General features: G+C 45.1%; 3 protein-coding genes across 3 annotated transcripts; 1 reads left to right on the top strand and 2 right to left on the bottom strand.

Moving 5' to 3' along the window:
• The first annotated feature begins 3715 nt into the window (after nucleotides 1–3715).
• On the top strand, nucleotides 3716–5595 carry H1-2 (H1.2 linker histone, cluster member). Its single transcript, XM_004463497.4, has one exon. The coding sequence runs from the start codon at nucleotides 3747–3749 to the stop codon at nucleotides 4374–4376; it is 630 nt and encodes a 209-aa protein (XP_004463554.1). The 5' UTR covers nucleotides 3716–3746; the 3' UTR covers nucleotides 4377–5595.
• Nucleotides 5596–11539: 5944 nt separating this feature from the next.
• H3C3 (H3 clustered histone 3) lies at nucleotides 11540–12003 on the bottom strand. Its single transcript, XM_004463498.5, has one exon. It carries the CDS (start codon nucleotides 11990–11992, stop codon nucleotides 11582–11584), a length of 411 nt encoding a protein of 136 aa, XP_004463555.1. The 5' UTR covers nucleotides 11993–12003; the 3' UTR covers nucleotides 11540–11581.
• Nucleotides 12004–13115: 1112 nt separating this feature from the next.
• LOC101430962 (histone H2A type 1-like) lies at nucleotides 13116–13607 on the bottom strand. The gene has a single exon (XM_058285357.1). The coding sequence runs from the start codon at nucleotides 13565–13567 to the stop codon at nucleotides 13175–13177; it is 393 nt and encodes a 130-aa protein (XP_058141340.1). The 5' UTR covers nucleotides 13568–13607; the 3' UTR covers nucleotides 13116–13174.
• Nucleotides 13608–13678: the final 71 nt, after the last annotated feature.

Raw genomic sequence — 13678 nt, 5'->3', positions numbered from 1 at the left:
AAGAAAAATCAGCTGCTAGCCCTTGTTCTTACACCCGTTCTAGCAACTCCTCTTATTCTCCTTTGCATGTATTTCTTCTTGGAGTCACTCCCCAGGTCCCTTACATACATAGCCTTTTGCACTTGGCATTCTGTTTTGCTTATTTAACTTTATCCACTATAGCTTCCAGAGCCTGAACAGTGTGGTGTAAAACAAAATGAATCAACCCATAATCTTCACGATGTGCGCAATGCAAGAATACACAATATATTGCATTGCAATATTTTAACAGCTTGGTAGATTTATTTGCAGCTATCTTGAGATCATGAATTTTGAATGGGGTGAACACACCCTTAAATTGAATTTTCCCTTGGGGCTAAATTTGATAGGACTTTTGTTGCTCACAGGCATGTTCAATCTTATTTCAAAGCCTGAGACTCCGCGGCCTCTACCTGATGTAAGGTCATTTAAAGTTGAAGGTCATAACCTTTTGCATGTTTTAATTTTCGGAATGGTTCAGAAATATTCTGATTCAGTAATGAGCCGTAGGGCAAACTGACTAACTCGGTATCTGTCAAGGTGTAAATTTCAGAAAGTTAAAAAACATGATTCTCATACAAGCCTAGAGTGAGTTTGTGTACACGTCCAAGAATGATTTAACTTATTAATGAAGGAACGAGCAGGGTAACAAAGTCAGGTCAGTGGAAGATACAGGAGACTGAAATATGTACCTAGTCATTGAAAGGAAGATTGCAACTTGAGAGGCAAAATTGGTTAATGTTCTATTAGGCAATACAATCAGAACCTTTAGGCTTATCTTTTCTACCAGAAAGAATTCATTTGCATCTCTCCTGGACAAAAGTACTTATTAATTTGTCACTCTTCTACAGGTGAACATCTAATTTTATGTAATCTGAGCTCAATTGGAACAAACCATCAAGTCAAACAAGGCTACTTTCCCCTAAAGTCCTGCTGTTCAATACTTACATGAGGTCTTGGAATGTGGCTAGTCTGAATTGAAATGTCTTGTGAGTGTTAAATACACCATGAATTTCGTAGCCTTAGCATTAAAAAAAAATTAAGTTTCTCATTCTTATTTGTCCGTGGCATGGGAATCTGTGTTTATTTTTGCTGAGTCATCTTCTTCCTGTGGGAGGCGCCATTCTTAGGCAGGCTGCACTTTCTTTGGCTCTGGGCAGCTCTCCTTGTGTGTGGGGGGCTCCCCTACGCCGCTGGGGACACTCCTGTGTGGCAGGGCACTCCTTGCACGCATCAGCACTGCGCATGGGCCAGCTCCACACGGGTCAAGGAGGCCCAGGGTTTGAACCGCAGACCTTCCATGTGGTAGACGGACACCCTAACCACTGGGCCAAGTCCGCTTCCCTTGATTATAATTTAAGTGACAACATCTTGCATATGAGTTGAAGAAAATGTATTACTAAAAATAATTCCCCGTTTCCTTTCTTCAGTGTGACTACTTGAATATTTAAAATCACATATGACTCACATTCTATTTTCCTGTATAGCCCTGCCCTAGAACATCAGATGACCTGTAAGTGAGGTTTTTAGACAATTCTCTAATACAACAAAAGGATATGCAGTAACATTTTTGGCATGTGTTTAAGTTTTGGATACCTTTTCTTAATACAAGCTTAAGAAATCTGAGGAAGGCTTTTTTCTCTGCTTTCTGGCCTTCGCCATGTAGCCAGGAGGTTGGGGGCAAGACTCTGGGTTGGCTGGCTGTCCTGATGAATTGATGTCTGTATTTCAGATTTCCATACAGAGATAAGATTTGCTTGATGCAGCCTAAGTCAGTGATCATATTAGAGAACTGAATCACAATAAGGAAATTTATGCACCAATGATTTTTAAATTATTGTCAAGGGAGATCCAGGTACTTGGTAATCAGTACTCTAAGCCTATTTAGCTGAGCTTCAGGGAAGGGGGTTTAGTGACAGTGAATCAGAGCGAAGTGGCATGCTTTTCTTTTTTCTGGCAAAATATATTAGTATGCTGGTGCTATCACTATTTGCACACTCAGTAGTTTCTTACAATTCCTATACCCAAAGTTACACTGATGGCTGACGTATAGACTGCCAGTCTGAGGTAGTTTTCCGCAGCTGCTAATCCATCTATCACTAATCCTATTAGGCTGTTAATTCCCACAGGGATGGCTGGTAGTAGCCATCCAAATGTTGAATGAATGTTTTCAGTGAATGGGGTCATCCGTAGACTAAAAGAAGAGGTGCAGTATTTTTAATTCATCATTGAGCTTAATTTGTAAAGTCCCTTTGACTTTACTACACTCTCAGGCTGGTATCTTTAATCCATGTTTCTTCTATAGACATGTATTTGAACAGTAATTTCGGATGAGTTGTAACACTTTATCTCTACATACAATTATATGATTATATTAAATATGAGCAGACAGTTTACTCACTTTTTCTCTCAAGGAAAATAAATTGCAATTGTTTGGAACCAAATGAGGAAATATAAAGTAGCAACCCTTAAAGTAGAAAAGCAAACTTCAGAATCGAATACAGAATGTTGAGCTTTAGAGACTTAGGAGAGGTGATACTGAGTTCATCTACAACAGTATCAAAATTTTGTCTTCCAGAAATTATCCTCTATCTCTGTCTAAAATTTTGCTAGTTTTTTTCCTATTTCAAATCTATGGCTTATCTTATAAATCAAGAGTGTTTTTTTAAAATTAAAATCAATAGTTTTATTTCCATCTCTGAGTTCCCACTCAATTAGACTATATTTCAGGACTATGACATGAGTAAAATATTGTTCCTGGAAGTAACCTAGGATTTTCACGGGTTGAAATTCACCTTTATGTTGCAGCATACAAAACCAAAGAGATAAATACTTGTTTTCTTGGAGAACGTACAATCTCAATGTCCCTAGCTGCCAAATCCGTTGGGGGTTCTTGCAGGCTTGAGGGGGGCGTCCTCCCTTCTTACTTTATTATCCTTTTGAAGGTCAGACCCCCTGCCTTGCACAGCTCAGAGCGGAACCTGAAAGCTGTTCAAAAACAGCCCAATTTCTCGCCTTTGCAGAAGGGAAAAGGCTGCCCCGCCCCCATCGATGAAATGAAGGATTTGATGAAGAGTTTAAATGTCTTGAGTCAAAGATTTAAGTCCCCACCGCCCTTGACCCCTCTATCCCGCCCTGATTACTTTGCACTGGCCCGGGACTACGCGCCCCAGTCCACAGCTCCTGCGGGTCTGTACTCAGAATTCACAGAGGACCTGTGTTACTTCCCTTGCGAAGAAACGGAATTACCATGAAAGTTTAGGTGGAAACCATTCCGTGTTTGTCTCCCAATGAAGGGAAGCATGTGCCTAACCACCCTTGGGAAAAAGAACTTCCAGGGGCAAAGGAGCGAACTGATAATTTAGAAGAAAAACAGAAAGTGGTGTCCCACAGCCCTGGCCTTCGCTCGGAGTTGGGGGAGTTGCGGGCGCCTGGACGCGCTGGGTTTGCGGTTGCGGAGAAAAAAAACCGAGAGTGTGAAGCCCGAGGCTCTCCGGATCCTTCTGCGATCGAGCCCGGTTGATTTGGTGGTGGGCGTTCGGATATTTTCCCCCTTTTGTGCGGTGGAACAAACACAAGTTGGGCGCAGCGCGGTGGCGCGGCGGCCGCCGGGCGGGCGGGCGGGGAGCACCAATCAGCGCGCCCTGCGCTCTATATATACCGCGGCGGCGCGCACCGCCCCATCGGCGCTCTGCCTCCCGCGCCAGCCTCCCAGCCTCAGTCCCAGCATGTCGGAGACCGCTCCCGCCGCGCCCGCCGCCGCCCCCCCGGCCGAGAAGGCCCCTGTGAAGAAGAAGGCCGCCAAGAAGCCCGCGGGGGCGCGCCGCAAGGCGTCCGGGCCGCCCGTGTCCGAGCTCATCACCAAGGCCGTGGCCGCCTCCAAGGAGCGCAGCGGCGTGTCCCTGGCGGCGCTCAAGAAGGCGCTGGCGGCCGCCGGCTACGACGTGGAGAAGAACAATAGCCGCATCAAGCTGGGCCTCAAGAGCCTGGTGAGCAAGGGCACGCTGGTGCAGACCAAGGGCACCGGCGCCTCCGGCTCCTTCAAGCTCAGCAAGAAGGCGCCCGGGGAGGCCAAGCCCAAGGCCAAGAAGGGCGGCGCGGCCAAGGCCAAGAAGCCCGCCGGGGCGGCCAAGAAGCCCAAGAAGGCGACGGGGGCGGCCACCCCCAAGAAGAGCGTCAAGAAGACCCCGAAGAAAGCCAAGAAGCCCGCGGCCGCGGCTGTAGCCAAAAAAGTGGCCAAGAGCCCCAAGAAGGCGAAAGCTGCCAAGCCCAAGAAGGCGGCCAAGAGCGCAGCCAAGGCGGTGAAGCCCAAAGCCGCCAAGCCCAAGCCCAAGAAGGCGGCCCCCAAAAAGAAGTAGGTTGGCTGAGCGTCCTGCTTCTAAAACCCAAAAGGCTCTTTTCAGAGCCACCACGGATCTCCAGAAAAGAGCTGGGACACAACCCACCTGCCCCTAGGGTCTAAGGCAGGTGTGCGGGGGTGTCACTGGAGCTTGCTGGCGCTCTCTCCCCGCCGCCAGCGGCAGCTACCTGGGGGTAGAGATTGAGACTCGGTGGCGACCCCAGCACCGTCGCACTCTGGGCTGGCTTCCCGCGCAGCTGCACCGGGGCGGGGCGGGCCCTGGAGGACCCCCCGCCCCTCGGCGGGACCACATGCCCAGTTCCCACCCTAAAGCCAAGTCCTATGTCTTAGAGGTAATCGTTCAAAAGTGCCGCCCTGCGCTGGGGTTGGCGCGCTCCCAGCCCGAGACTCCAGTCCTGTGCGCGATTGGGCCGGTCGGCCTCCTGTCTGCTCTTCTAGGTGATACTGCTTTTGGGTTGTCTGCCCTTTCCACTGTGATGGAAATACGTCTGGTACTTATGATCCTGAGGGTTTTCGGAAGAAGGCATCTCCTGGGGACGCTGGTTACTTGAATTTCGGAGGACAGGAGGTGCGGGCGCCTTTGTCCTGCGTACTGCTAATTCTTTGCGACAAAGGAACGCAGTTTAAAAGCAGACCAGCGACTCGAGGGGCGCATGGGTCTCTCTAGTGCACTTTCAGCAAAGGTGGGTTTGAGTGCGTCAGACAACTTGTCCGCGGCCATTTTGTCCTGCCCTGATCCGCACTTGGATAAAAGCTTCACGCGTAAAGGGCGAGTTGGCTGTAACGCGTTTGTGTGTGTGCAGGACAAATGTTTCTCTACAAGGGAACCAAGTGTTCGGTCAGTTATTGAAAAAGCGCCTGTGTCTCTGATGAAGGCCATTCGTTTTTACGAGCTATTCTATAGTACCCATGACGTTTCTGCTGGATACAGAAAGCCCTGCGTCCTGTTTTGTTTTTAAGAGACCCAAGTTCCAGGGACAGGGGCTTCTGGAGATCTAAGACTATGTGTGTCACTCATTGCCCGCAGGACAATCTAGTGTGAGTTAATTCCCCCGTTTTAGAGGTCGTGACCGTTCCTCCACTCTTCGCCTCCCTTCCTCCTCTCCCCCGCTCCAACTGAATTGCAACAGTTTAGTTCTCTATTTTTGTTTTTTAAAAGCAGTAGAAAGCAATTTTTTGACATTGCAACACCCAATAAAAATTTTTTTTTAATTCCATTCTTTCGTCCAGTAATTTTGTTATTAATCTTATATTTAAAATAATTGAGCGCCGTGTATTCTGGTGTAAGGTTTAATATATGATCCATTTTTCTCCCCAAGACCATTTATGAACTCATCCAGCTCTGCCTGCTTGCTCTCTCCCCTTCTCCCCAGTTTGAGATGTCACCTTTTTAAAGGCTAAATTCCATGGAAAGGAAGACTAATGCTCAGCTTTCTCTACCATTACTTTGTTTTTTCTGGCCCTTTCTAAGCTGGGAACACATTTTTAATATTGTTCACAACACTATCTTCAATGCTGAGAATACCTGAAACAGTGTGTATTAAAATAATTCTGTGTTTAATAAACTGAAATGTTAAAACATATTTTTAATGACTGTCGGGCTAGTACACTCCCATTGCTATTCTTTTTCAGAATTTTCTGGTTGTTTTGTTTTTCTATATGTATTTTAAGCTGCCTGAGCCTCCTACCTTTACCACACATTAAAAAACAACAAACCAAAACAACCCCTCCCTCAACATCCTATTGGTAGTTTTATTGAGATTGTGTTAAACTTATAAATTAATTTGGAAAGAGCCAACACATTTCTGATGCTCTTTTCTTATTTAAGAACAGATTTTGTCTTAAAATGTTCAAGTGTTTTGTATGTTACAAAAGTTTTTAAAGTTTCTCTAAATAGATCTTTTTTATCTCCCTTGTTGCTGTTGGAAATGTGAACCTATGAGATTTGAGAATTCTTAAAGTGCCAGCATCCCATAAAATGCACATCAAAGAAACCTGTTATGGAGGGGATCTATGTAGTACACCAACAATCCCTAGAACCCTGCTGTCTCTGTCCTATGGAGTGAGCACAAGCCACGTACACAATTTTAAACCTAGAAATCATATAAAAAAGGGAAAAAAGGAACAGGAGAATAATAAAATTTAATTAACTCAATATATCCAAAATATTATCATTGCAACTTAAAATCAAGGTAAAAATTATTCATGAGATAGTTAACCTTATTTTATTTTTCTCCTGCCTAGTCTTCAGAATTGGTGTGTCTTTTACACCTACAGCACGTCTCAATTCACACTAGCCTGTTTCAGGTGCTCAGTTAACCATGTGTGGCCAGTGGCTAGGACATGCTCATGTAGAATGCCCTGTGGTCCCAAATATCTGGTCTCCTCTGACCTCATCTTTAGTTCAGTGCTTGAATGCCCATATTTCCTAATACGTATTGTCTGTGTACTAAAATTTGGGGGAGGAGGGGTTTCTGACCTCAAACAATGGTTGATTTGTTCTGAGGTCACTGGGCCAATTTGACCCAATGGCATTTTTGTTGTAACACTGGAATGGAGTTCTCGAAATTCAGATGATCTGATCTCAGGGCATCAGTCTGCCTTCTTAGACACTGTGTTGGAGAAACCAAAAGACCCTGGGCACAAAGAGTAAATGGAGCCCAAGTGCAGAAAAGAGCAGAGAGGAGAGATGTACAGAGCTCAACTGCCTGGATTAATGACATCTGAGCCTGGGTTCTTTCACATCATCTGGGCTCACCCCAGGGTTCCTGGGTGGAGTCACTCAGCACATGCTGGGTCAATCAAGACACTCCAAAATAGGACCACTGTGTTTACAGCCAAATCCTATCCAGTCCATCCATTTACTTGATCTTCACATTAACTGGAAAAGTTAGGCAGGGGAACAATTAGTGTAAATAAAGAGTCAGTGCTCTCATTTTTCTTCAGACCTCTTATGAATGCTGTATTCGTCAGCCCAAGGAGTGCTGATGCAAAGTACCAGACATCTGTTGGCTTTTATGAAGGGTATTTATTGGGGGTAAAATCTTACATTCGCAAGGTCCTAAAAGTCCAACTCAAGGTACCATGCAAGGTACTTTCTCACCAAAATCTACTGCCATGTCTTGAAACAAGATGGCTGCCAGTCTCTGTGAGGGTTCAGACATCCTCTTCCTCTTTAGGTGCTGTGGGTACAGCTTCTTTTGATCTCAGCTGGAGGCTGGAAGAATTCTTTCCAGGCCTTTTCAGCTGCTCAGGGCTCTGGTCTCTTTAGCTGCAAACTATCAGGCAAATGGCTCAGCTCTGCCCGGGGCCCCAGAATCAAAACTGACATAATTCTCCCTCCTTCCATGTATCTTCTGTGTGTCTTCTTGAGTGCCTGTTTATATCAGCCCTCAAAGCGGGCTGGGACTTAACCTGAGTTACACCCTACTGCCATGGTTGAAACAAAGCCCTAATCTTAACATAATTTAATTAAAGACATCTCAGCAGAATCTAATACAAGCCAAGGGGCTCACACCCAGAGGAACAGACCAGTTTACAAATATAATCTCTCTTTTTGGAATTCATAAATAATCTCAAACTGCCACAAATGTACTTTTGGGTGTCCATTTATTGGGTTTCCATTCTTTTGATTGATTCTACCATTGAATGTCTCCTGCACACATATCTGTGTAGAGGTAGAACACCCCTTACTTTCAGATGAAAGGTATGTTGGAAACTGAGGCACAGTGGTCTCACAAGGAGAGACGTGCTGTTTCCATGGCTATGCTTGCACCCTAAGGAATGCGGTAATTAAGAGTTCCTGGCAAACAGGATGAAGCTGTTAAAGGCTGAAAGAAAAGATGAGCACATAAGTTTTGTAGTAAATAGAACACTTGGACTTTGTACCTTGAGATAAGATTTTTAAAAATTCCTTAGACTATAAGTAATGCTGATAGTCAATTGCATGTTGCTACTTGTTGTCACATAGACTGGGGTATATAGAGAGCCCCTTGTAAACAATAAAGTTGTCTGATGAGTCTCTACTCGCAGACCCCCTGATCCCAGCTCTCTGGTTCTTTCCTTCCTTCCTTCCTTCTTCCCTTCCTTCCCTTCCTTCTTTCTCTCTCTTTCCCTTTTATCTTTCTTTCATTCCCAATACCCCTTAGGGTCCAAATCTCCAACAAGGTATTCATAACTATATACATATATATATATACACACACATATATGTAGGTATGTGTATGCATATTCACTTTCATCTAGTAGAGGGAAAGTTCATTCACAGAAACCTAGAAATTATAATGAAAATCTTTAATTTAACCTGACTCATTAACATTACGTCTTCTCAATCTTTAATTTTACCTGGTTCATTAACATTATGTCTCCTCAATTTTTTCCCCCATGATCTTTAATTTTGTTCCATTCCCTCACACAATTGTTCACATATCTGACTAGTTTTGGTACAATGATTCACTAATGCAAACCTAAAACTTGGCCAATTAAAAAAAAGACCCTTGTGTCCATTTCTATTCAATTTATGAAAACTATACTTTTTATTTTGAGTTTTAGTATTGATCCCTTGCAATTTTTCACTTAGTGATCTAAAATAATATGGACAACAGTAATAATAAATTACAATAATTGTGCCCGAACACTGCTGAATAGCCGAAAATGGCAATGAATGCTGCATAAACTAAATTGTTGACTGATAATTTGACCATGAAAATGCTGGCAATTGTCCATGTATAATAGAATTGTAGCAATACACAAATTAAGGGCTATTTGTAACATATTATTCAAAAATTTCCTGTTTGTATATGCACAGTGTTCTTCTCCTGGCTGAAAAGTTTAATGTCCTGTTATGTCCTCAGGCAAGGCCCCATGAAATGTAGAAGTGTCTTTGTAGCTGAAATTCACGCTAGAGATGAATAGGTTTAGTGCAAGACGGGATTACATCCTCAGAGGAATTTAGAAGGGAACAGGGAGTTAGGGCACCGAGGCAAGAATAAAGACAAATGAGGCAATAATAAAGGCAAGTGCGTTGAGAGCTAGCCTCTCTGGGCATGTCTTTCAAACGTGTCACACACTATAGCTGAGTACTACATTTATTTTCAAATACATTCTTGTCCCAGCACTGGGGCTTGGTGACATGAGGGAAATTGCTCAAGGGCAGAGCTACTAAGTTTCTGATCTGTCAGTGCATATGGCTAACTTCTATGTACTAGTGCTGTCCCTCATAAATAGAAGGCAAACCCACATGTAATTTCAAACTTGCTGGCAGCCACATTAACAAAAAGTAAAAAGAAACAAGTGAAATTTATTTTAACCCATCATAATGAAATATTATCCCTTCAACGTACTCAATATAAAAATATGAGTATGATTTAAAAATTCTTCCTAGCACTAAGGCTTTAAAACCAGGTATGTATCTTAAAACTTAAAGGGCATCTCCATTTGGACTCCCCTTATTTCAAGGGCTCATATAAGCCACATGTGTCTAGTGGTTACCTGCCTTGGATAGTGCAGTTCTGTCCTCAACACTAGGGCAGGAGTAAGAGAGTACCTGCTGTGAAGGAGAATCCAGATGTTTCCAGAGAAACTATTATACTGACTGGTCCTGAAGCGCAGAGGCCACCCCCAAGCCCTGTTGTCACTTGGGCTCACTCTACCCACTTCACTCCTGGGCTCTGGCCAGGGGACTCTGACAACAGGACTTGCCCCTCACGGGCCACCACAGCCGGTCCCCACCCACCTCAAGTAGCCTAACAGGGTGGAGTCCAATGTGAGGCAGCTTTCCCCTCCAGTAGGGAACTCGACCTGATAACCCATTTTCTGGTAATTTTAGTATCAGAAGATAATAAGAATGTGGGTTTGGTGTGAGGCTACCTGGGGGATGGATTATATGCTGGCAGTGGTATTTGCTCATTTCCTATCCTTCACACTCAGTCTTTTCTTTCTGGTTCTAAGCCTAGTACCAGTGGGAAGCAGCACAGCAGGGCTCCCGTCATTCCAGACCAGGGGTGCTCAGCGCGTGGGGTATCCCCACCGAGATGTGTTAGAGCAGAGTGGCAGCAGACAGGGAAGGGCCCTGTATGAATGGGAAAAGCAGAGACAGTGCTCAGAGGCACATTGTCGCTGAAGCTAAGGAAACTCAAGCTTCAGGCCGCTCACTCCAAGGCACTCCTACAACTGCCTGTGCTTGGTATGAGGTATTGAAAATCTGCAAGAAGCCATTTTAATTGCACCTAGTTAAGCACACCTTTTATTTCCGCTCTATCTTCCCTTCCACCGCAACTCACTTTGTGTCTTTCGAATGCTGGTGAGCACATTTGGGATTTGGGTAAGAGTCAATTGAGTTGAAGATACAGTTTGGGATTAGTGAGATGTATTATATGATTTGCAGACGTGCTTATATATATTTCAGGTGCTGCTAGCTAATCTGATCTAAGAATGGTTTCAAGAAATACTTCTGCTGCGCATTGTAACAACTCATCGGGAATCCTGGGAAGATGCAGAACTAGGTGTCCTCCTTCATCACGACATCCACGTGGATGGCAGCACCGGGGTGACTGCATTAGAGTCAAGACTTGAAATGTACAAAACCAGGTTGCCTTTGGAAGAATTCTCACAAATTTGACATCACATATGATAGAAAGTTGATAGAGGACTTCTCAAACTTAGAAAGAATCCTAAAAGTTTACATGACATTACCAGTATTTTTTGAAGCTGAAATTAAACTATGAAGAAATAACAAATTGTGATCAACCACACTGGAAGAACAATGGAATTACCTTCTTTATAATAAGGAGTACAAAATAATACTGATGAATACGGACTCAAAAATGAAGTGATTATAGTTTTGTATGAGGTAATAAAATGTTACTTTTAGACTTTTTTGTAACTTATTTTCTGACCCTAAATATTCACTACCTCTAACCTTATATTCACTTTTTAAAGGATGGCTAAACCGTAGCCTCTATAACAAGCACTTTGACTTATCAATTCATATTTGAGAAAATACAAAGCAACATGTATAAGAATTAAAATGCAATTCACTTTAAGGTCACTAGACATGAGAGCTTCCTGCGTAGGGCAGTTTACTAGTTTTAAAAATTGCAATATACATCGTAGTGATTAAGACAAGTAGAGTACAACTGCTTTCAACTGAAACTGTGGGTGGCTCTGAAAAGAGCCGTTTTCAATTCGTACAGGCGAGGAGGCTTAGGCCCTCTCGCCGCGGATGCGGCGCGCCAGCTGGATGTCCTTGGGCATGATGGTGACGCGCTTGGCGTGGATGGCGCAGAGGTTGGTGTCCTCGAAGAGCCCCACCAGGTAGGCCTCGCACGCCTCCTGCAGCGCCATGACGGCCGAGCTCTGGAAGCGCAGGTCGGTCTTGAAGTCCTGCGCGATCTCGCGCACCAGGCGCTGGAACGGCAGCTTGCGGATCAGCAGCTCGGTGGACTTCTGGTAGCGGCGGATCTCGCGCAGCGCCACGGTGCCGGGCCGGTAGCGGTGCGGCTTCTTGACGCCGCCCGTGGCCGGCGCGCTCTTGCGGGCCGCCTTGGTGGCCAGCTGCTTGCGGGGCGCCTTGCCGCCGGTCGACTTGCGGGCCGTCTGCTTCGTGCGAGCCATTTGGGAAAACTGAGCGCAGCAAGAATCAGTAGCAAGACACGGCTAACCTTGCCTTTATATACAGTCAGAAGCAATCTCATTGGCTTCGAATTTTTAAAAGTCCCGCGCGATAAAACCATTGGCTGATGAGTGATTGAAATGATTGGCTATTTACCGGAGACTCTAGGTTAGGGTTTCTTAAGGGATCCATGAGCTTGAATTGAAATTCAACAAAGCCTTATTCTTGCGGGGACGTGTTGGTAGGCATGTGATATATTTATTAATTATTACAGAGTACAGAGTGGACTTAGTGATGGGTCCGTGGTTTTCAGTTAACTGGCAAAGGGGTCCTTGGAACAAAAGAGAGAATTCCTGCTCTAGGTGAATTACTCTACCGGTCCTCTACCCTTTTTATACCCTCAGAGATCTGAGTTTTCTGAAGTTCAATTTCAGCCTGTCTTGGAGTACAAAGTACATCTTGGGATCTAGTAATATATAATGTGGATTCGGTAAATTAGGGTGGGACTTAATATCCTGCAATGTGAACACACCTGCAGATATTGTTAATGCACGTCAGCATATCCATAGCTTGCAGTGGATAGCGTCTTGTTCTCTTCTTCAGGCAGTCGGCTCGTTTTTTCGGAACTAAACCTGAAATAGCCTGGACAGTCAGCCTGCCACTCTCCAGCTTTTTGCTCACTGCGGTTGACCTCATCCCCGGGTGGGCTTTCTTTCCTGGGAAGTCTGATATACATGGCAGGGTACCTGAATGTCTAGATCACAAGTAAATAGCATGGACAGAAGTGCTGATTTACATTCCGGACAATCGTCTGTGAGCTTGTATTAAAGATATTTTGCCTAACTTGTAAACGAAAGCCCACGCTAACTTACCATTAGGCAGTAGCTGTCTTTATACGGTTATTCTATAACGCGAGAGAAATCCCAGCAACAGTTTCGAAAACCTCACTTGGGAAAAAATTCTGATAGGATGATGAGCACTTAATTGTAGTAATCACTAAGACAGTAAAGTCATTTTAGAACATACACAAGGGAACTTTGGACGTCATTGAAACATCATATAAAGTAACACTAATTTCAAGTGAGGACAGCGAAACTAGTTACAAGCCTTTCTTTTGAGAATGTGGATGGCTCTGAAAAGAGCCTTTGGTTTGCAGTCAGTTTTAAATCCTTGTAATTGACACTTCACTTGCCCTTGGCCTTGTGGTGGCTCTCGGTCTTCTTGGGCAGCAGCACGGCCTGGATGTTGGGCAGCACGCCGCCCTGCGCGATGGTGACCTTGCCCAGCAGCTTGTTGAGCTCCTCGTCGTTGCGGATGGCCAGCTGCAGGTGGCGCGGGATGATGCGCGTCTTCTTGTTGTCGCGGGCCGCGTTGCCCGCCAGCTCGAGGATCTCGGCCGTCAGGTACTCGAGCACGGCGGCCAGGTAGACCGGGGCGCCGGCGCCGACCCGCTCGGCGTAGTTGCCCTTGCGCAGCAGGCGGTGCACGCGGCCCACGGGGAACTGCAGGCCGGCCCGCGACGAGCGCGTCTTGGCTTTCGCTCGCACCTTTCCTCCTTGTTTTCCGCGTCCAGACATAGTGCACGCAGTACTAAAGCAGTAAACAGCAACACTTCACAAGTAGCCACAAGCCTAACATCTAACCAGAGGACAGCATTTTATAGAGGAAGAAGGGCTGTGGATTTTAAG

The sequence above is a fragment of the Dasypus novemcinctus genome, chromosome 22 (assembly GCF_030445035.2).
Source record: "Dasypus novemcinctus isolate mDasNov1 chromosome 22, mDasNov1.1.hap2, whole genome shotgun sequence".
NCBI lineage: Eukaryota > Metazoa > Chordata > Mammalia > Cingulata > Dasypodidae > Dasypus > Dasypus novemcinctus.
This window is presented reverse-complemented; position numbering and strand designations above follow the sequence as displayed.